The 21,461-nt window shown below is 38.4% G+C and overlaps 3 protein-coding genes across 6 annotated transcripts in view; 1 reads left to right on the top strand and 2 right to left on the bottom strand.

Annotated features, from left to right (window-relative positions):
- The window catches only part of sec14l7 (SEC14-like lipid binding 7), a 28,542-nt gene extending 18,923 nt beyond the window's left edge, over positions 1 to 9,619 (bottom strand). For 2 of the 4 annotated variants that reach the window (XM_072659590.1, XM_072659592.1), the window contains exon 1: positions 1,225 to 2,586. In XM_072659590.1, the coding sequence (XP_072515691.1) occupies positions 1,225 to 2,584 (1,360 nt within the window). In that variant the 5' untranslated portion in view covers positions 2,585 to 2,586. Of the gene's footprint in view, positions 1 to 1,224; positions 2,587 to 3,276; positions 4,120 to 4,505; positions 4,676 to 4,867; positions 5,008 to 5,117; positions 5,225 to 5,357; positions 5,442 to 5,568; positions 5,630 to 5,706; positions 5,803 to 6,113; positions 6,303 to 6,398; positions 6,462 to 7,244; positions 7,289 to 8,770; positions 8,847 to 9,042 lie in introns of those variants that run through there. The other 2 variants (XM_072659593.1, XM_072659591.1) reach the window with 2 other exon arrangements.
- Positions 9,620 to 11,477: 1,858 nt separating this feature from the next.
- tuba7l (tubulin, alpha 7 like) lies at positions 11,478 to 14,722 on the top strand. The gene is made up of 5 exons (XM_072659664.1): positions 11,478 to 11,700; positions 12,474 to 12,622; positions 12,718 to 12,870; positions 13,614 to 14,141; positions 14,276 to 14,722. Exons 1-5 carry the CDS (start codon positions 11,583 to 11,585, stop codon positions 14,567 to 14,569), a joined length of 1,242 nt encoding a protein of 413 aa, XP_072515765.1. The 5' UTR covers positions 11,478 to 11,582; the 3' UTR covers positions 14,570 to 14,722.
- A 179-nt stretch (positions 14,723 to 14,901) lies between these two features.
- vps37bb (VPS37B subunit of ESCRT-I b) lies at positions 14,902 to 21,277 on the bottom strand. Its single transcript, XM_072659663.1, has 4 exons — positions 21,086 to 21,277; positions 17,777 to 17,948; positions 16,982 to 17,064; positions 14,902 to 16,884 (listed from the first exon to the last, which is right to left on the bottom strand). Exons 1-4 carry the CDS (start codon positions 21,197 to 21,199, stop codon positions 16,462 to 16,464), a joined length of 792 nt encoding a protein of 263 aa, XP_072515764.1. The 5' UTR covers positions 21,200 to 21,277; the 3' UTR covers positions 14,902 to 16,461.
- Between the last annotated feature and the right edge of the window lie 184 nt (positions 21,278 to 21,461).

The raw sequence follows: 21,461 nt of genomic DNA on the forward strand, positions 1-21,461 counted from the left end.
AGTGCAGCAGTGATTAATCAGCAGAAAAAACACAGGATCTCCTTAAATCTGCCACTCGCTTTAAACCATAGCTCACAGACCCATAAATCACATCAATACAATACAAAGCTTCGAGATTAGTGGAGAGTGGTATTACAGTATTGTATTAATTTCTAACTGGATTTAGTGTGATGAAGGCCAACATAAATACTATTCAACTAATCTTATTTTCACAGATAATAGTCACCCTCAATTGTAATTCTAGATCTCAAATAATTAATCAGCATTATGCCAGAGATAATATTAACAAGCAGCTCACGGCAGCTAAAATGGACCTAAATCATTTGTATTTATGTTAAAAGGGGAATTCAAAACTTCTGCATTGTAAAATGGTTACAGAGGTAAACAGAAAAAGTAATTTCAAGTGGCTTTGATAGTAAATGCTCTGTTGAAGAGAAACCTCCTGAGTCAGGATCGTTCACAGTATTGGTGGGTGGAACAAGACATCTGAAGAGTTTCAGTCTCCAAAAGCTACATGACAGTTATTACATTAATTGCTTACAAATACAAGCATCTGTTGCCTGTCAAGAAAAAAATATTTTAGCATCATCTACATTAAACTCAGAAGACGTGTAGATTCACTAGATGTTCTGTTTAGATGTTTTGTATTAAAAGAAATCTGAATCATTTCTCTAAAATGAACCAATTTCGCACCAAACCACCCTAAATGATGGTTTTCATCTAAATAGTTAAAATATTTGAAATCTACCCATCATCTTTTTAATTTCAATATCCCAGTTCTGCTGTGGCCATAGAGCTTTCTCCCCAGAGCAATGCACATTGTATGCCGAGACTAAAGGGGGGGCTTAGACTTTTTAGTGATGGCAGATTCCAAAGTCACAAATGAGCATCTACCAACATGAAAATGCGCACAGTGCTACATTAATTTTAGAGTAGTCAGGTGTGTTTGATAGTATGCTTCACTTCTGCAGTTTCAAAAAGCACTGCAGAGTACGCCAGTGCAAAAACCATACGGTTATTGATTTAGTTCTCAGTGAGGCACAAGGCTGTGGACTCAAAATCGATATGAGCAAAAATGAAGACTGCGCAGTTTGGCAGGATCAACACTGAATATGACTTCTGCATTGCTGTTGTAGCATTTGCATGTTTTAAGACACATATTATTAAATAATCACTTTGGCAGCTAAGACTCTGCCTCTGCCCACACTGGAGGGCATAACTAACCTTTTTTGAACTCCTCTAGCATGGCGTCCAACTTGGTGTCATGGAAGACAAAGTGGACAGGGTGGTTATAAAACTTGGTGACAGTTTTAAGTGTTGTGCAATCGTCTGGATCAACGAATGCTAGATCCTTGACATACAGGATGTCAACAATGTTGGACCTTTCATCTTCATAGACTGGAATGCGTGTGTAGCCACTTTCCATGATCTCGGACATGGTGTTGAAGTCCAGCACAGCATCAGACCGGATCATGAAGCAGTTGTTCAGTGGGGTCATCACGTCCTCAACTGTTTTGGTCCGCAATTCTAAGGCACCCTGAATCATGTTGAGCTCCTCCTTCACCAAGTCATTGTACGGCTCTGTAACCTTAAGCATCCCCACCAGCTTTTCCCTGTTGTACACTGTGCCAATCTCCTGGCCCAGCACACAGTCTAGCAGCTTGCTGATGGGAAAGGACAAGGGGAACGTAAGAAGCATGAAGAATTTAGTCAGCAGAATGGTGTTTGCACCCACCGCCAAGCCATGGCGAGAGCAAAGGGCCTGTGGCACAATTTCACCAAAGATGACTATGCCAACAGTGGACGCCACCACAGCACCAAGCCCGGAGCCAATCAGATCATCCAGGAAAATGGTGAGGGAGGTGTTGACCAGCACATTGCCAAGCAGTAAGGAGCACAGCAGGTAATTGCCCTTTCTCCGAATGGGCTCGATTTTGCGGGCATACCTCTTTTCTTTCTCTGTGCCACAGCTCTGCACTATCCGAAGCTCCATTGGATCCAGAGCCATTAGCCCCAGGTTAAGTCCACTGAACATGCCCGACAGAACCAGGAGGCAGAGCACCAGGATGATCTGAAGCCAGAAGGGCAGAAAAGAGATCTTCTCCTCCACCACCCTCAACCTGACATCGTTCTCGGACAGCAGGAACTGGTCTCCCGGACCATGGACGCACAGGCTGTACTCCCTCTCCCGCTCAGTCTTCCGGAGAGGCTTAATGGTTACACTAACCACACCTGAGGTGCCCCGGCCGCTGACGTTCATGTAAGTGCCCACGACGATGTCTTTGGTGAAGTCTGCACAAGTCCTGTTAGGCGTATGCGTGTCCCCTCCATGCTCCGTAAACCCGATGTTTGTCGAAGACGAACTGAGCTGCAGTCCGTAAAACCTGAGCTGGACGCTGCTGTTCTCCGTCACCTGAATGACGCCGTCGTCTGTCGTGGTGGCCGGCTTGTCGCTCCTCTCCAGCCGCATGCCCAGTATCTGACTCCCGCTGACGCTCGTAGCCTCCGTTCGACCGCCGACAGAGCTCCAGAGGAAAACGACTAAAGTTAGCATACATCCCTGTCCGCTCCACTCAGTCGCCATGTTTGTTTCGCTCTCGGCAGGCGGAGGAGCTGACGTCACGCGGTTATCCACAGGCCCCGCCTCCTGTATTAGCATAATGCGTCTCCGAGAACGCCCACCCAGAGCCATGCAGTCTTTCTACATGGCTCTGCGCCCACCAGTCTCTGTCAGGCATTTTTGTGTAAATACACACCATATGTCCAAATCTTTGTAAACACCCCCTAATGAATGCGTTCAGCAAATTTAAATGTATCCATTGCTGACAAACATGACACAAAGTATTGAGCGGTGGAGTAGTTAAACTGTGTGCTATCGGGATGAGTTGGGGATGAGGTGAAGTGGTAATCATCCAACCTCCTGACCTCACTAACGCTCTTGTCACTGATTGCGATCACAGTCTCACAGCAATATTCCAAAATCTAGTAGAAAGCCTTTCCTGGGCTCAAAAAAAGCAGGATAAACTCTTTAAAAAATACCCTTGATGTCAGAAAAAAACTATGAGCAGGTGTCCATACAGTGTATATTATCGAAACACAGTTCAAAAGCAATGGCTTTATTAGTTCCAACACGTTTTAGAGCTCATCAGGCCCCAAGTCCCTATAAAGACTTTAAAAAGCTGACCAGCTAAAATTGTTTTATATGTGTATTTTGTATTATATTTTTACAAATATAAACATAATTGTTACAGCATTTAATATAAACACACATGGCACAACTATATATATACTGGTCATGCACTGATGATCCCAGTAATAAACTCACCTACCTCACAATATGGTAATTCTGATTATCATCTTTTCAGATGCATAGTGAACATTGCTCTCTTTACCAATTACACCACTAATAAAAAAAAACTGTCATATATCAAATTAATATAACCCAGAATGTATTTTATTGTTGGTGGCATTCATTGTGTTGAGCAATAATGTCCTCACTTTTAAATGTTTTCATGTAGAGATTGTAATACTATTCAGGACACATTTATTGCAATCTATTTTAATGCCAGTGTTCAAAAATCCAAATTAATTGAAATTAACAATTTAATATTTGAATACATTGTGCACTTTTACTAATCATACCAAATTTCTTATTTCACATTTCACAAAAAGGAAGATGTTGATACAGTTTCCATTTCAGACTTTTTAGACTTGGTAAATGCTGTTCGATATCTCTGCTAAGTGAATTATATACTTCACATTCAGGACATTCCCCAATCTTAGAATAATTAAGTTACAATTAAACATTTATTCATGAATTTATTCATACATGTAATGCTCTATTGTTATGTTAAGCCCAACAATGAGCGTACATTCTTACAAATACATCCAGCATTATAAAGTAGATTGTTTGCCAGTCATCATGATTCAAACCTGACCACATCACTAAATAAGATGATGAGTGATCTTGTCTAGTGCTGGGTGTGTTTAGTCTTCTTCCTCTGGTCTGGCCTCATGCCTGCTCTGAGTTTGTGTGTGTTTCAGGTAGAACCACATCCACTGAGAAGCTTATCTTCTTTGAGTGAAGCATACTGTAGGTGTTATCAAAACGTAGCACATCTGCAGAGTCCAAGACATTTAATTTTTTTTAATTAAATGGGCATTCCACTGAACAATGTTCTCCATAATGTATATGTTCTGTTGTAAAAATAGGCATTTAAAGAGTTTGAGGTGTAATAGTGTGTTATATTCAAAGCTATTTTGTCTAATAGATTTTTGTAGCTTTAAGAGGCATTAAAGGCTTAATGTCTGGTTCTAATCACCACCACTGTTCACAATTCTGAACTGTCTATATCCCCTCTAAGCAGTGATCAATTTGTATACAATATGTAAGCTATATAAAAGACACTAAATATAAACAATATTAAAAAAAGGAACAATAACAGGAAAATACTTGCCCATTGGCTTTCATCACCTTAAAAAGTATATTTACTATTTGTACTTACAGATGCCTGGCTCTTCACAGGTGTAGGATCCATCCTCTGGCACCAAATGAGCATTGTAACGTGTAGTTGGCAACACCTCTTGCATTTCTCCAACTTTCTGTTTCACACCTGCTTTAGTCTTAATGTAGATGCCAAACCCAATATCGGCCCCATCACTAGAAAACTGCCATCTATAGTTGAAGAAAAATAAGTTATGTCTGGTTTGAACATCATTCTTTAGTATCAGTACCCAGAAAAATAGGCTCCTTAAGTTTAACACAGGCATATATATCATCTGAAAATTTGACATATTTGGAAAACACTGTAATTTAAAATTGTATGCAAAAACAGGAAAAAGTGAAAATGTGCCTAATGTCGCTCACCGTAGTAAGCAGTTAGGGATAAGGACTTCATACTCCAGTTGGTGGTCAGAACCACGGCCAATGGTGACAAAGCTGTCATACTGCACTTTGACAGAGTCTCGGATGTAGTAGGACTTTGGAACTACTCCACCATACTTAATCTGTAGGAACAATTCAGCGAGGTCTAATGAAGACTAATGATGTATTCAAATTGTGAGCAAGTAAAAGTTATATTATTTGGTTATGAAGACACTCATCCAGGTATACTCACCATAGATTTACAGTAAGGATCCCCATCTGGATCTGTCCGTGAACCTCCATAGGCCTGAGGCAGTTGATCTGGTGCCACATACTTCTGCAACACATCCTTCCAGTTGGCTAAAAAAGTTGGAGAAAGTAGATATCTCACCAGTACTACACAGATCTGTCTGCCACTGAAGATATTACCAGTTGTTTGGGTTGTTTTTGTTTTGCATTATGAAAAAGGTAGCATTCCATGCAGTCTGCTTACACCCAACCACAATAATCTTTCTCCGAGTCTCCTCACACAGGAAATGCTTGATCAAGTTGTAGGCAATAGGGAAGATTTTAGGAGCTGAAGGAATAAGAAAGACTTATAAACTCTTGTTTTGGGTTAGATGACATCATAGCCAACAACAACAATACACCTCTTGAATGAATTAATAATACATTTATAATTATCATGACAACCACTTATTCACCTTTAATAACAAGAACTCTCTTTAGGCCTTCAGGATAGTTGTCCTCAAACATGGTCAGAATCTGTGAAGTAAATAAAAACAGTTTTTGTTAGAACAGAAATTTGCATTTGTTTGCACAAAATGTGATTTAAATGTTACCTCTCCATAAGCTTCAACAGCAGGCTTGTACATATGTTTCAGGCCAAGGCCTTCACAGTCGTAGATAAGAGTGATTGACTCCACATTTTTCCCTAGCTGGTGAATGAAATTAGAACAAAATATAAAAATTACAGCATTACTAATAAAATCGAATATGCAGGGTTAAACTGTAAAACAGGGCATTTATACACTACCGTCACTACATCACACAGTATCGATTGATTTATTATTATTTTTTTTAATTGTTATTTTTCATTCACATAATTTATGTTTAAGCAAACATTGTAACTGTTAGTACTTTCTTAATCTTTTTACAACAAAGAAATGGACATTTATTAAAAAACATCTTTAATCGCTTGCTGTCCCCAAACCTAGTTTAAGTTGACCTCTATGGAAGAGATTCATACCTTGTCAGACTGCCTTAGACACTCTCTACGTAGGAACTCTGAATCCCTAACTTTAGTCCTGAGGAAATCTTGTTTGGAGGCAGACAGGAGAAGACCCTTCGGGTCTAGCGGGCCAATCACGTCATACCAGATAGGACTACCCTCTCGGTCATAGCCACACATTCCACCAGACACATATTGTTCAATCACCTGTTCAGGTTAACACATTCAAAATATATTACAACTGTTAACAGTTAGAAAATACACTTATTAAAAAATAACCCAGTGCAGGTTTTTGTTGTTTACCTCTGGTGGCTTCCAGTCATCTATGATTGAATCTATTTTCATGTGTTTGCGAAACTCCAAATGCTGTAAATATAGAATATTAATCAGACAAGAACCTGCTAGCATTTAACTAATTTGAAGAATCACTGGATGTCATACCATGACACTGAGACAGTAAAACAAAAAGATCTTTACAAAAATTGAGCTGTTCATAAACAGTTTAATGAGGCCAGAATGCTGGGCAATATTTATTTTAAAAAATGTCAATATATTACGGCATCAGATTATACGGATGCCTTATAAGTGTATATAAATAACGTTAATAGGCCTAAGCTGCAGTTCTGGCTACTCTATAATATTAGAATTTTCTACACTACATAGTGTTGTAAATGTTTTTTTACTTTTTACTTAACTTTTTTTACTTTTTTAAACCCATAAAACGGGTGACACTTTATTTGGTCCTTGACCAAAAAGATTAAACAAACACTCATTAGACTCTCAGAACATCTCAACAACATATCAGTGATGTAGCAGCATTTGAACATTCAGTAGACGATCCAGAGACTTTTATTAAATTAGCTGTTTTTCACTTTATCTAGAATGTCCCAGTTCAGATGTGTAGTTGTTCACCTGAGAAATCACTGATTATCTAATATGTCTAATACAGACCATTTCAACTTCCTTAACAGGCGGTTATATAGATCTGCTGCTGCCACCACTCTGGAATTTAACTAGATTAGACTGAGATTAAGGGGCCAGGGTGAGTGTTAGGATTAAGATTTTTATGTTAAGGTTAGGGTTAGTGTAGGGTTACTTGAGACAGTTTTCACAAATTACAGTAACATGTGTGGGGTTAAAAAGAAATACCTTTCGAAGCATTGCTTCAGCCTTGTTGACACTAAAGCTCCTGGCTGAAAGAGGAGAAAAACAACAAGGAAAGTTTAGATGACTGACAGAAATAATTGAACTGCAAACATACAGTACTATAAAATACAAAGGCTCTGAAACTACTTTGCCATTCTTCAGTTTCTGCCATTTTTACTCTAGAGTTGCACAGCTAAAGTAAGTAGGATAGATCTTAATCATTAATGGAAGTGTGGTACAAAGGGAACAAGCAAATAATTTTGCAATGGGCAAAACCACAGGTGAATGGAATGGCAAATATTTGCACTTGCCCCCAAGCCTCCAAGAACTTCACCCCTAATGTTATTTGGAGAAAAATATGAAACACTTGTGTAAATGATGACATCATTAATGTCACACAACAAACAAAAATCACTGAGAAGGGTCATTCCTGGGCAGGTGCCTAGATGTTATTAGATTAGGAACTGGCTTGTCTGTTTTCAAAGAATATAAAATGCAATGTACGACTATGCCCTTCAAGGTTTTATGACTGTTTTGCATTACATAACATAGGAACTTCTACACTCAGAATAAGAATATTCCTACCACTGAAAAACATCACGAATAGAAACAATGAAAGCAGAAATGAGGTACAAAATTTCTACAAAAGTAATCAAAAGCCCAACAACCACTAATACATGTTCACAAACAAACAGCAAACAAAATAAAAGCATCAATTGCATCCACAAGTGTTTGTAGAAAGCATACATTTACACCATATCAGTAGAATATGAGAATATCTTAGTCATGGTGAGTAAGGTAACAGGTGCATGTTCACAATAACTGATAAATCTTGGACTGCTAGAGTGAAAGGTCACGGTCTTGTGGACTTGAAATTGGATCAATTTGTCCAACCTGCAGTTGTAATCGACCACCATGACAAAGCTAGAAAGGGTTGAACTGATTTGCTATGCACTGTCCTGAAGCCAAAAGTCATATATCGTCAAGAACACATTCAGAGCATTTTAGAGAGACTTGTGATTAAAATCTCAATCTAGTGTAGCTGGGGCTGAAATTTAACAAGAATAATGCTTCCTTTAATGTTGGATGCACTGTGAGAATATTTGAGTGCACATATGTATGCATTAATAAAACATCTGACATTACGTGACATTATGCTTCATTAATGGTAGTTTGTTTCTGTGTTGTTTTCTATGACTGATGCACAGACTGCTAAAGTATAATGCATTTTTTAAAATTAATATCCCACTTTTCTATTTCATCATTTTTACTACTACATTTAAGGGATGGCATGTTGTTTTGTGGCTGCTAATGCCTATGTGTACAATATTTAGATTTTTTAAGCTTGTTTATTAGATCTGTAATTGTGTTGTCATAGTTTTTGTCTTGTATATGTCAAGCACTTTGAGCTGCATATTATCTTTGAATGGTGCAACATTAATAAAACTTTAGTACTATTGACAAGAATGCATTGATTGCAGAGCCTGTAAAATATCAACCAGGTTTAGAAGTTTAGAAAAGAAATTCACCTCGGAGCCAACGGAGCAGGTAATGGTCACTTTTGCTGGGAAGCTTTGGATATACATCTTTAATTCTCTCCCGAAACTAGACAAAACAACAATATCAAAAGCAAAGCATTACTTGGAACGTAGGGTGGTGTACTGATCCATCTGCAATGACATTTTCTTAATAGAAGAAAAATCATAACACAAAGGGTGACATATATCAAAAATAGAAACAGTACATGTAAAAATGTGTAGAAAGTGTAAAGTGCAAACATGTCATGTAAAGATGTTCTCACCTCTTCCAGAGCTTCAGCCTGCTTTAGACTAAGGTCTCCTACACGCCCGCTCATTTGTTCAGCCTATGAAGGACACCCGTGCCACAGAAGAATTACTCAGGGTTTTGTATTGCTGTTTTCATATTGCGGCTGTAGCATTTATAAGCGATAGGTTAGCAGTGCTCTTTGCCCTCCTGGAAAAACATCAATGAGGCACAGGGGGCACAGAAAACAGAGAACAGAACCTTTGGTTATTCATAGAAACTTATTTACAATATGCAATTACTAAGGGTATTACATCTAAACCAGGGCCCTGTACAGCTCTTACAAAACACTAAGATGTGTAAGGGAATGTACTGTTAATCATAAAGTTTTTGGAGATCTATGCAAATGGTTTCAGCTCATAAAGGTCTTGCAAACTGAATCCAATCCAGATGTGACTAAAAAAACCTTTTTTTTTTTAATTATATAAAAACTCTTTCCAACTCGTTGCCAACGACCAGGTTTACTTTTTCATTACACTGATAGACAGTGCTCAGTTTTGAACTGATTTCAGAACCTGCTGTTTAAACACTGTGAGGAAGTCCCTGTTGTTAAAGGTGCTTCAGCTTTACATTTGAAACCAATGTGAGGAAAGGGGCAAATGCATATTTTAAGACAATGGAAGCCGCATAACTTCTTTCAGTTAAAACAAGTTAACATTACAGTGGCAAAAAAAGTGAAAGAGGTTATAGCTAGTGATGTACACTAAGCAAAAAAATGACGTTCCAATTCACCAATGCATGCTGAACAGGCATAAATAAATGCTTGTTATTTAGTATACATTACATTTTATGAATTAGATAAGACCTGTCTGTAGGCGGGGCTACTTCTACCGTTGGCATGTTTCTCTCGCGCCATTCTCAGAAGTAGGTTAGCTAGCTAGAGCTCGGAGGTAAAACGTTCAGGTGAATCTTCAGTAGTTGCTAGCTATATTTAGCTACCCACCTAAAGTCACAGACATTAACTATCCAAATAGGCTGATCTGCCTGTAGACAGTCGTTTGAGTCAGACACCGTCAAAAAAATGGTAAGTCACTACTAATTAAGACGTAGCAGAATTGCTAGTTAGCTAGCATAGCTTCCTTAGCGAACAACTTCATAAAAAACTAGCTAGCTAGCTGGCTAAATAATTCATAGAAAACGCGTTTTACGTATAAGTCAATTTAATATTTACTGTTAACATTTAGCGGTGGCCTGAAGGTTAGAGACATGGGCTTAAGATCGGCGTTGCAGTGAAATATGTTGTTTTATGATATCTGATCACATACAGGAGCGCCTTACGTACACTACGTTGCTAGCTAGCTAGTGCTAGTGCTAGCTAGGTAGCTAGCTAAATTGCTCGCTTTAGCGCCTTTTTGTGTTTCCTTTTTCAGGCCATACAAGAAAAATTCCTCAGATGTGAGCAGGAGGTTTTTTTAATTCACGGATTTCTGAATATGTAAACACCAGGAGGCTCATCCACATCACAGAAATGAAATGTTTTTAGTCTCAACAAAGTACTCTAATATGACTCTAATATGAGTTTGTTCTCATTGTCCATGTTATGTGATGTATTATGATTATGACATTTAGAGGTTCTGCAAAGCTAGGGAAAGAACATTTTGTAAAGATAATGCTACATAGCCCACTACATCTCCACAAACAAAACTTAAACTCTAAACATATGTGACAACCTTTTACTTTTTCAGTTAAAACTGCCCTAGTGACTAAATTGTACAGATCATCTGCCATAATGTAATGGTAGCTGTCAGCATCAGTGACCCTGTTTGTACACTCCAGTCATTAGTGCTCTTTTATAGGGGCAGTGGTGGCTCAGCGGTTAGAGCTCCGGGCTGTCAATAACAGGGTTGTGGGTTCGATTCCCGGGCTCGGCAAGCTGCCACTGTTGGGCCCTTGAGCAAGGCCCTTTACCCTCTCTGCTCCCCGGGCGCTGGAGTTGGCTGCCCACCGCTCTGGGTGTGTGTGTGTACTCACTGCCCCTAACACATGTGTGTGTGTGAGTGTGTGTTCACTACCAGATGGGTTAAATGCGGAGGACACATTTCGCTGTACACTGTACAGTGACAAATACATGCACCTTAATACATGCACCTTACTGAAGATGTGAAATCAGAAGTTACATGTTTCACAATTGTTTAATTTGTGGAGCATCTGTGGGCTGTATAATGAGCAAATATAAACAAACTATTCATATTCCTTAGGACATCTTGCGTATTGAGAATGTGTTTCTGTGTCTTTGCTCAAGCTGATGTTTTTATATGTAAAAACAGTAAATAAAACTCCTGTCTGTTCACAGTTTTGAAACTGGACATTAATCTTAATTTACTTAAGATGTAAATGGATGGCATCCAGTCTACAGATTCTGAGTGTAATGGGTAATTTTCAGAGTTTTATTTATCATTTTTGTCTTCTGTACAGCGTGAATGCATCTCTATCCATGTGGGACAGGCAGGTGTCCAGATAGGAAATGCTTGTTGGGAATTGTACTGTCTTGAACATGGTATCCAGCCTGATGGCCAGATGCCAAGCGATAAAACTGTCGGTGGAGATGATTCCTTCAACACGTTTTTCAGTGAGACAGGTGCAGGAAAACATGTTCCAAGAGCAGTGTTCGTGGATCTTGAACCCACTGTTGTTGGTAAGTGTATTTTCCCAGCTTGTTTTTAAAAGCAATCAGGGATACCAGGGGACTGAGTGTATAGAGACAGTGGCTTTCAACCAGAGGCTGATTTCTAGGTTTGTTTTAGTTGCTTCTCAGATTAGTTTAAAAAGCCCCTCTCCATGCAGATAAACAACACACCTTTGAGAATATCAATGGAAGATGTAAGCCTATATGCTACAGCAAAAAGTTGTTAATGTTTTTGGCATCAGTGTACCGCCTGTTTCTTATAAGCTTTTATTAGTTAGAAAAATCAGTTCAAAAAGCTGAATCTGGTAACTTAAAAGGCTTTCATTGTAAATTGATTAATAAATTAAAAACAACAAAATGTTTTGTGGCACAAATGAGAATTATTAGAATATTAGCAGAATACTTTATTTTGTAAAATAGCTTTATGATACTTAGACAGCAGCATACATTTTCCAAATAATGTTTAAACATTTGTGCATTTTTTTTTCAAGTACTAGTGTGCTACAATAACAAAAAATAAAACCAATGAAGTCATTCAGATTCACTTTGAGCATTAAACCAGACATTTTGTAGACTTCTTGTTTGCCTACATACTAGAGATAAAATAAAATGTGTTCCTTTAAGTATAGAGGGGCTACAACTTCTGGGACTAAGTTTAGGTCCCTGGAATTTATCCAGCTTCTGTTCTTTCTTTTTAATGGAGGAGTTGAGAATTTCCCCACTCTGGGACTAATAAAGGATTAGCTTATCTTATCTTTAACATGTCTTCTTGTCCCCTTAAGATGAGGTTCGCACTGGAACGTATAGACAGCTTTTTCACCCTGAGCAGCTAATTACTGGGAAAGAAGATGCTGCAAACAACTATGCAAGAGGCCATTACACCATTGGCAAAGAAATTGTTGATCTAGTGCTGGATCGTGTCCGTAAACTAGTAAGGTTCTTTTTTGCTTATGTCATTGTTAAAAAATGCTTTTTTTATGGCAAAATTAAGTTGTTCCCTCCCTGTGTTTTTCTTACTTTTTAAAGTCTGATCAGTGCACTGGACTCCAGGGATTCCTCATCTTCCACAGCTTTGGTGGTGGCACAGGGTCAGGCTTCACCTCTCTTTTAATGGAAAGATTGTCAGTAGACTACGGCAAGAAATCCAAACTCGAGTTTGCCATTTACCCGGCACCTCAGGTATCACACATAATGTTTCCTTAGATCTCTTTGTATGTATAATATAATACTTAATAATATAAGTTTTTGTAGTTGTGTTTCTTTACTTTAAATATTTCTTTCACACAGCTTATTCATAGTGTTCATGCAGCATAAGCTGCTTCTAATAACAACATATGGGCTGCAGAACTTATGTTGGGGCCTGAGTGGTCAAACTGCAGACCATAAAGAACTATAAAGAAGCAGAAATTATGTAAAGATTCTTTTTTTTAATCTGATTGTGATTGAAATAAGCGGCACTATTCTTATGAAACATAATGGGCAGATAACAGTTGATCATTAATGCACTATATATGAGGTGTAGATTTTATACTGTGATATACTGGTCAAAATTAAAATAAAATTTATAAGTGCTTGTACTCCAATTACTAGCCAGTCACGGAACACCCATGTGCATTATTTGTTGCACTTTAGTGTTACAGTGTGAAATCAACCCAATCAAATGAAAAGAGCCAGATTGGATGTTATGCTGCTTCTTTTGAGGTATTAGCACCCCTGTCATAGGGATGTTTTTGTGTGGATGGAAAAACACTGATAGCAACAGTTTTTAGGGGAAAAAACTATTTAAAAATTTCCAGATACGTGTGAACAGGGTCGCAAACAAATATTTAGCTGGTCTGTGACAATTCACTTCATAATATAAGCTTCTTCTTTTTTTTTTTAAAGTTTCCTATTGATTGTGTTTTTTTTATCTATCTATTTAGGTTTCCACTGCAGTAGTTGAGCCATACAATTCTATCCTGACCACTCACACTACTCTTGAGCACTCTGACTGTGCTTTCATGGTGGACAATGAAGCCATCTATGATATTTGTCGACGCAACTTGGACATTGAGCGTCCTACGTACACAAACCTCAACAGGCTCATTGGTCAAATTGTTTCTTCAATAACAGCCTCTCTCCGCTTTGATGGTGCTCTCAATGTTGACCTGACAGAGTTCCAGACCAACCTCGTGCCTTACCCACGCATCCACTTCCCCCTTGTCACATATGCCCCAGTCATCTCAGCTGAAAAAGCATACCATGAGCAACTGTCTGTTGCAGAGATCACCAATGCCTGCTTTGAGCCAGCCAATCAGATGGTCAAGTGTGACCCTCGTCATGGAAAGTACATGGCTTGTTGCATGCTATACCGTGGTGATGTGGTCCCCAAAGATGTCAATGCTGCCATCGCAACCATTAAGACCAAGAAGACCATTCAGTTTGTTGACTGGTGCCCCACAGGCTTCAAGGTAAAAAAAAAAAAAGTTCATTAGTTTAATGTAGCAACTATTTGGATTATTAAACATTAACTGTAATGTTAGAATGTCTGTTCATTTCCATGTTACATAGAAAAATATAGAAGAAAAATCCTTGAATTTTCCAGGTTGGCATCAACTACCAGCCACCAACTGTGGTTCCAGGGGGTGACCTTGCCAAAGTTCAGAGGGCTGTCTGCATGTTGAGCAACACCACTGCCATTGCTGAAGCTTGGGCCCGCCTAGATCACAAGTTTGATCTCATGTATGCAAAAAGAGCCTTTGTACACTGGTATGTTGGAGAGGGAATGGAGGAAGGGGAGTTTTCTGAGGCCCGTGAAGATTTGGCAGCTCTGGAGAAAGATTATGAAGAGGTGGGAGTAGACTCTATCGAAGGTGAGGCTGAAGAAGGAGAGGAATAGAGTTGCCACTGAGGTGTTAATTTTGAGTTCATCCAGGTTTTATCAGTAGAAGTGAATTGTTAATTATATTCACAGTTTAGTTTTCTAATATGGAAATAAAGTTTTGCAGTTGTATTTTTAAGTGGGGGTTTGAATATTAAGATTGCTGGTTATATGAGCTTAATAAAATCTATAAACTGTTTTTGTTGTTTTAATTTTTGGAACAGGAACAATGATTTAATTCTTGTTCAACAGAACCAAATTGATCCTCTTGAATTAGGTTTTCAGTTATGTATTCTTTCCAGCAGAGGGCAATAGTGTTGCATATTGGTACTCAAAATTCTGCACAATAATTACAATGTGATTACTTGATTTTAATTAGCATTTTATAAAATCAATTAACATTAATAGTTCACCACTAAGAAAACAATTACAACATACTTTACATAAGGAGTGTTCCATGTAGTGTATAACAGAATATAAAAGGACTTTATCCAAACATGCATTATACTAGGATGACACCTCTTGCCATAAATTTGACAGAGAGCCATTAGTAACACATGGGAAAAAATGAAAACAAAATAGATGGCATGAATATCAGTGGGTGAAAAATTAAACAGTTTTACTGCAAGGCACACTAAGTTATGGCTGTTCCTTCGGATTCAGTAGGACTACTCATTTTCAACATTGTATTCCTAGACAAAGCTGTACAGGTGTTGTACCATAAAGTGACCGTAGTTATTTTCTAAGCCTGCAGAGCTGTTTGTAAAAACATTCTGATTAAGACCTGCCCATGTCGCATCTAGTCACATTTAACGTTTCTATAGTGCTACACAGTTCTTGTCATGACTTCATTGTTTGTATATGTTCTGAGAATCTCTCTACATAGTTTAGGAAGAGTATAAAGGGCTGCATAGTAGAACATCATTTTACAGCACTGCCCATCATGTAGTTCTTAATGATCAAAATAGGAAACTCACAGGTATGATAACGTCAAAGGGACATTACCAGTTGGAAAAAGACTTGGTGTGCAAACTAATTAGTTTGCACACAAAGTCTAATAAGAATTTTCACAAACACAAAAAAGTATAAACAGCTATTTCGATTTTTGATAGGAACGTGAAAAATATTTCAAGTTCATCTATGAGAAAAATTAGAATGAGATAGATGACACTAAGTAATTGCATTAGTACTAAGTCTAGTTTTCAGTGTGTTTAAATGTGTGCACTACATTCAAAACCAGTGGCGAAACAAAAATCTGCATGTATTATTGGGAAAAAACAAAATGAAATCCAAATCCATTGTAAAATCCTAATTCTAATGGCAATTAAAAAAATAAGGGGGGGAGGGGGGCTTGCACAACAAAACAACGGTATATTTGCAATGCCTTGATTTGCATTTAAACCAGTCTTTTTTACATTTTTGCATCATACTTCAGATTTTCACACAACACTCCTTAGTTCTTTACATGTAATTTACATGATTAATTTAAAGACACTTTCATTTCCATATATCTACATTAGATTAACAATTCAGTGCTTCTCAAGAAATTGACATAACTGGCTCGTTTCTCAAAGCTACATGAAAAAATAAAGAATAGTTGACATGATGCTTGGACAGCTAATACAACTTTACTATTTGATGCATTTGACCTAAACAGAGATTAGGCCATTGGCACCAGCTTTAGACTTTTTAGTTATCTTGAAATAAATTTACTCTTGCAATTTACCTCTGAGAAATGAAAAGAACTGCAGCTGAGAGGAAAATTAGAAAAACCTTTAAACTAAACCCTCTGTGTCAACACTGAGGACAAGGTACCCAGACCTGTATAAGATCAAAGTGCTTGATTGGGGAGAATGCCCAGTTTATACATTTCCACAGAAGAAAAAAAAACATTAATTTTGCGTATCACTTCATTGCATGATAAAGCCAGTCCTTGGGGGCACACCAGGACTGGGCCTCTGAGGAAATGCTGGTGCATACTGCTGTATAAATGGACTAGAATAGGATGGCACCATATTGGGCAGAGGGACAGATGGGTACGGAGCTGCTGGGTATGGTAAAGCTGAATGCTGCCCTGTTGGTTGGGCTGGTGGTGGTCTCACAGGAACTGGGGAGCCATTAGCATGGCCATGGAACATTGTAGGGGAGTTGGGGATGTGAGGCTGCACAGGCTCATTAACAGAGGCCTGTGGCATCTGGAAGCATTTGAGCACCATCTCCTGCAGCTTATCAATCTTCACGCGCCGCAAATGTGCTAGCTTCCTCTTGCTCTGGTAAGCTTCAATGAATGTATCCAAAGACAAATCTCCATCAAGGAATGAATCTGCCAAGTTCTAAAACATCAGAAAAGAATTGCAGTGGAGTAAGTTATTCTGATGTGAAACATGAGCAATACTGTTTTTATCTTCAGCAAACATAAGGCAAGGTTACCTCCGTTTCCTCCTCAATCTTGGCTCCCTCAGCTTGCAACAAGGCTAACAGTGTATCCAGTGAGCTTTTCCCTGAACTGTGATCTTTGAACAAAGAAAATAAGTCTTTGAGGAAACAACCCCAAAACCAAACTAGCTGTTACCAAAATACATCACAAAATAATTGAATAATTAAATAACTGAACTTTATAGCATGCAATTATTGAGTTTAACAATGGAACAACTTACAACGGTTATTAAGAGAGCTATAGTCAAAACAGTTTTTCATTAGAAATACTAAATCCTGATATTAAAATATAAACATAATATACTGGATGATAGTTTTTACCCTGATGCATCATTACAAAAAGTTTGTCTCAGTTATATAAACCCCCTGCTAACCATGCATGTGATAATTCTGCCTTTATGTGTAGACTAATAAGGCCTGAGCACAAATGTGATGCCTTGCAATTTTAAAGACATGCTTCTGAAAATGCTGAGGTGTAAATCAATCCCAAAACAAATTCTGATGTACCATTACAATTGGCCAATTGTATTAAGTTATTTTGATGACATGAAGTCTGGTTCTGCAGGCATGGTTTAGGTTAATTAGGAAGGAAAGTCCTGTCAGTATTTCACAACATAATTACAATAAGTAGCCAGTGGTTCTCAAACCTGTCTTCCAGGACTGCTGGATGGTCCAGGATTTTGCTCAAACTCAACTTGCAACACACAGGCTTTGTCTGGGGGTCCCTGAGAAAAGGTTTCAGAACTGTTGTATTAAGCATCAAGCATATACTCAGTGAAATTAGCTGACCTAGAGTGGACTTGCGGAGCTGGTACGCCTCATAGAGCTCCTGTAAACAGCAGTAGCGCTTGGTCAGCTGCATCTTCTGCTGGTCCAGGTTAGGTTGTAGTCCAAGGTTCTGCTCTGCAAGGCTGCGGTTGCTGGCGAGGGTCATCTCCTTAGACTGCTGAACCTCCTGCATCTAAATGCATAATGTGAACAGTTCAGTTCAGTGAATCAGTTCAAATCAGTATGTCTAGGCACCTCGCGATTCGGTTTGATTACAAGGGCTGTGATGCATTGTGATGCATGTGATTAGAGATACATTAATGCATCTCTTTTCTATACATAATTTATTTTTTTCTCCCTCACAGTGTGACTACTTGGTACTTTTAAAGAAAGGTATTTGTAAGGATTCAGTGAATTTGCTTCTAATTTATTTTATTTATAAAACAAATGGAAGCGGTGTAGCAAGTCAACTGGGAGGTTTTACAAAAGGACTGTGGTGGAAAAACGTAGTGCTATGTCTTAACTCCCCTAGTAGCCTTGCTCCAGTGGGCAAATTGTGCACTCGCTGAGAGGCCAGGTTTATTTTGTGGGTATAGCATTTCACATGTAGGAATTTACCCTGTTTAGCAGCAACAACCATGTTGGACCTTCATCAGTAATCAGTAAAACAAAATCTTTCTTAGTGGTGATCTGACATTCCTCTGCTGCATTCTTTAAAAGGCTAAAATTTGCACCAATATGGCCCTCATTCACTGCTCTTGTTTTGGAGCGCATGAGACGCTAGCTGCCACGCATCTGTGAAAAAATATGCAGTAATTCCAAAGTGTACAGCATAGTGCAAAAGCCGAATAGAGTATAATGTGACTTGCTTTTAGGGTGGAAGCTTTGACATTGCTTGCTCGATGGTCCTTTGGTTGGCAAAACACCTGGTTGTAGTTGCTGCCAACCAAAGCAAAAGTGCCTCCATATACTACGTTCGTTGGAAATGCTCACCCATCCATCTTGTGTCTGTTATGTGCACACCACAGACAGTCTGGGCACTGCACTTTCGAGTTACGCATTTTGCGTTCCGTCAACATCTGTCTAACAAAACAATTTTAAAACATTTGTAAATCTATTCAGAATCAACGAAAAGTATCTCATCTCATTACCTTGAATTTCTTATTTAAAACCTTCCAAAGGCTCCCTTACTCATCTGCATTGTTTATTGAAAGGGTTAATATTAAATGTCAAAGAAAAGGATTCACTAAACAATAAAACTCACAATTTTCCATTTACAACCAAATGTAGTCAATCTGCCAGCATGTTTGTTGTCAGAACATGGTTATGCCATGCATTGTCTGCTTGGTGTTCTCTGCATTGTCACAACACTAAATGATGAAATGTAATTCATAATAAAGGTTGACAATGTTATCTGACAACTTTCTGGGAGGCTGTGACAATATAGTGGCAATGTGAATAAATAAGGAGCTCCCTATGAATTATCCCTGGACCCTATGAAAATGTAATCTCCCAGTAAGGATTATGTGATACATGAAATTCAGCCAATTTGCCAATATGTAGCTAGTCATAGATAAGCAGCACACCTTTGACAATGTTGTGACAATGTTGTTTGGTTCCTAGCTATAGTCTTGCGTTATATTATTTAAAAAATGTAAGATCCATGGGACTGTAGGAAACCTCCCTGGACGTGGCTGCAGGAGGAAAATTTATGACAAATCAAAGAGACGAATAATATGAATGGTAACAGAGCCCAGGAAAACTTCTAAAAAGATTAAAAGTGAACTTCAAGCTCAAGGAACATCAGTGTCTGATCGCACCATCTGTTGTTGTTGTTTGAGCCAAAGTGGACTTTATAGGAGACGATCAAGGAGGACACCGTTGTTGAAAACAAATCATAAAAAGCCAGACTGGAATTTGCCAAAATACATGTTGACAAGCCCAAAAGCTTGGAAGAATGTCCTATGGACAGATGAGACAAAAATGGAACTTTTTGGCAAGGCACATCAGCTCTATGTTCACAGACAGAAAAATTAAGCATATCAAGAAAAGAACACTGTCCCTACTGTGGAACATGGAGGAGACTCTTATGTTCTGGGGCTGCTTTGCTGCATCTGACACAGGGTGTCTTGAATCTGTGCAGGGATTCTAGAGAGAAATGTGCTGCCCAGTGTCAGAAAGCTTAGTCTCGGTCGCAGGTCATGGGTCTTGCAGGATAATGCACAGCTAAAACACCCAAAACACACAGCTAAAAACACCCAAGAATGGCTAAAAGGAAAACATTGGACTATTCTGAAGTGGCCTTCTATGAGCCCTGACCTAAATCCTATTGAGCATCTTTGGAAGGAGCTGAAACATGCTGCCTGGAAAAGGCACCCTTCATACCGCAGACAACTAGAGCAGTTTACTAATGAGGAGTGGGCCAAAATACCTGCTAAGAGGTGCAGGAATCGTTTGATTGCAGTGATTGCCTCAAAAGGTTGTGCAACAAAATTAAGTTAAGTTTTATTAATTATTATTATTAATTAAGTTATTTTATTTCATTTTTAGAGTTTGTTTTATAATTATGTTGAAGAATGCTTGAAAAACAATGTCTGACTTTTATTGGTTAATTTTCATAGAATTTTTAATTTATTATTACTTGTCAGATTCAAGTTATTTCTGTGACCATTGTGGGGTTTTCTTTCATTAACCGAGGGGTACCAACAATTTTGTCCACGTGTGTACGTGCGTAGCTAAGTCCTCTCGCCATTTGAGTGTCTACTGATTTCAACCATGTCTCCTGAGTTGTGAAATGGAGTGAGTCACACTGTAATGCGCCGCTTTCATAGCAACAAAACACAAGACAGTGTGTAATCACAAAGGTGATGTTTACATCCAACATAGATTTGCATTCCTGCTACATTAGGCCTCACAAAACATCAAATAGAAGACACCATTTTGTCTTAAATTGGTATACATTTAGCTACGGTTTTATCATAAGGCAAGTAAAGACTAATGAACACAACACTGCGGTAGGGTTAGCAAATTGTCACACACGAAGACTGTAGTAAACTGAACCATTATAATCTCAGCCACGTACAATAATCCATAAAGTTACTCTTTCATATCTCGCAGGTGAGATTACTACTGAATATCAATATCACGCAAAAGAACAATATGAACACGACAGAAACAATAGGATTTAAGGTCCGTTTTGTATCATGGATATAAGGGACAACTTGGCAATACATGGCGATTAATAGTATTTAACAAAGGAGAGGCCGTTTTCACTGCTGTTCATCCACGCAAAGACCATTCTTGTTTGCTTTGTTGACCATAAATGCTTACCTCGTCCATTTCTTTGACGATTGAATTGAGCTTTTCGTCATCTTCGAGCAATTCGTTTAGCTGTGTCACTGAATAAGAACTAAATTTGCTCGTAAACTCAAATTTCTCTCCCATTTCTGTTTATTATTTTTCTCGCCAGCCCTTCTGTCCCATCAGCCGGAACTCAGCGCATTCTGTCCTATCAGAGATGCTCGAGAGCATGACGTAAGCAGCTTGACGTTATTTGTAGCTTAGCCAAAGTGCTTAAGCTTTCGTCTTGTGAAGGAGGTCCTGGAGTTAAAAGTCCTTCAGCGGTTAACCCTTTAAAGCCGGTAATTGTAATATTCTATTTTTGAAAAAAAGGTTTATTTGACATTCTCATCATTTTCTGGTGCAT

Source organism: Salminus brasiliensis, chromosome 16, assembly GCF_030463535.1.
Source record: "Salminus brasiliensis chromosome 16, fSalBra1.hap2, whole genome shotgun sequence".
In the NCBI taxonomy this organism is placed as follows: domain Eukaryota; kingdom Metazoa; phylum Chordata; class Actinopteri; order Characiformes; family Bryconidae; genus Salminus; species Salminus brasiliensis.

Bases quoted from the DNA above. Each gene is read 5' to 3' on its own strand.
- tuba7l (XM_072659664.1), top strand. From the start codon at position 11,583: ATGCCAAGCGATAAAACTGTCGGTGGAGATGATTCCTTCAACACGTTT. The intron at 12,871-13,613 runs GTATCACACATA...CTATCTATTTAG, and splicing joins CCATTTACCCGGCACCTCAG to GTTTCCACTGCAGTAGTTGA. The intron at 14,142-14,275 runs GTAAAAAAAAAA...TGAATTTTCCAG, and splicing joins GGTGCCCCACAGGCTTCAAG to GTTGGCATCAACTACCAGCC.
- vps37bb (XM_072659663.1), bottom strand. From the start codon at position 21,199: ATGGGAGAGAAATTTGAGTTTACGAGCAAATTTAGTTCTTATTCAGTG. The intron at 17,949-21,085 runs GTAAGCATTTAT...TTATGCATTTAG, and splicing joins TCGTCAAAGAAATGGACGAG to ATGCAGGAGGTTCAGCAGTC. The intron at 16,885-16,981 runs GTAACCTTGCCT...CTGATGTTTTAG, and splicing joins AGATTGAGGAGGAAACGGAG to AACTTGGCAGATTCATTCCT.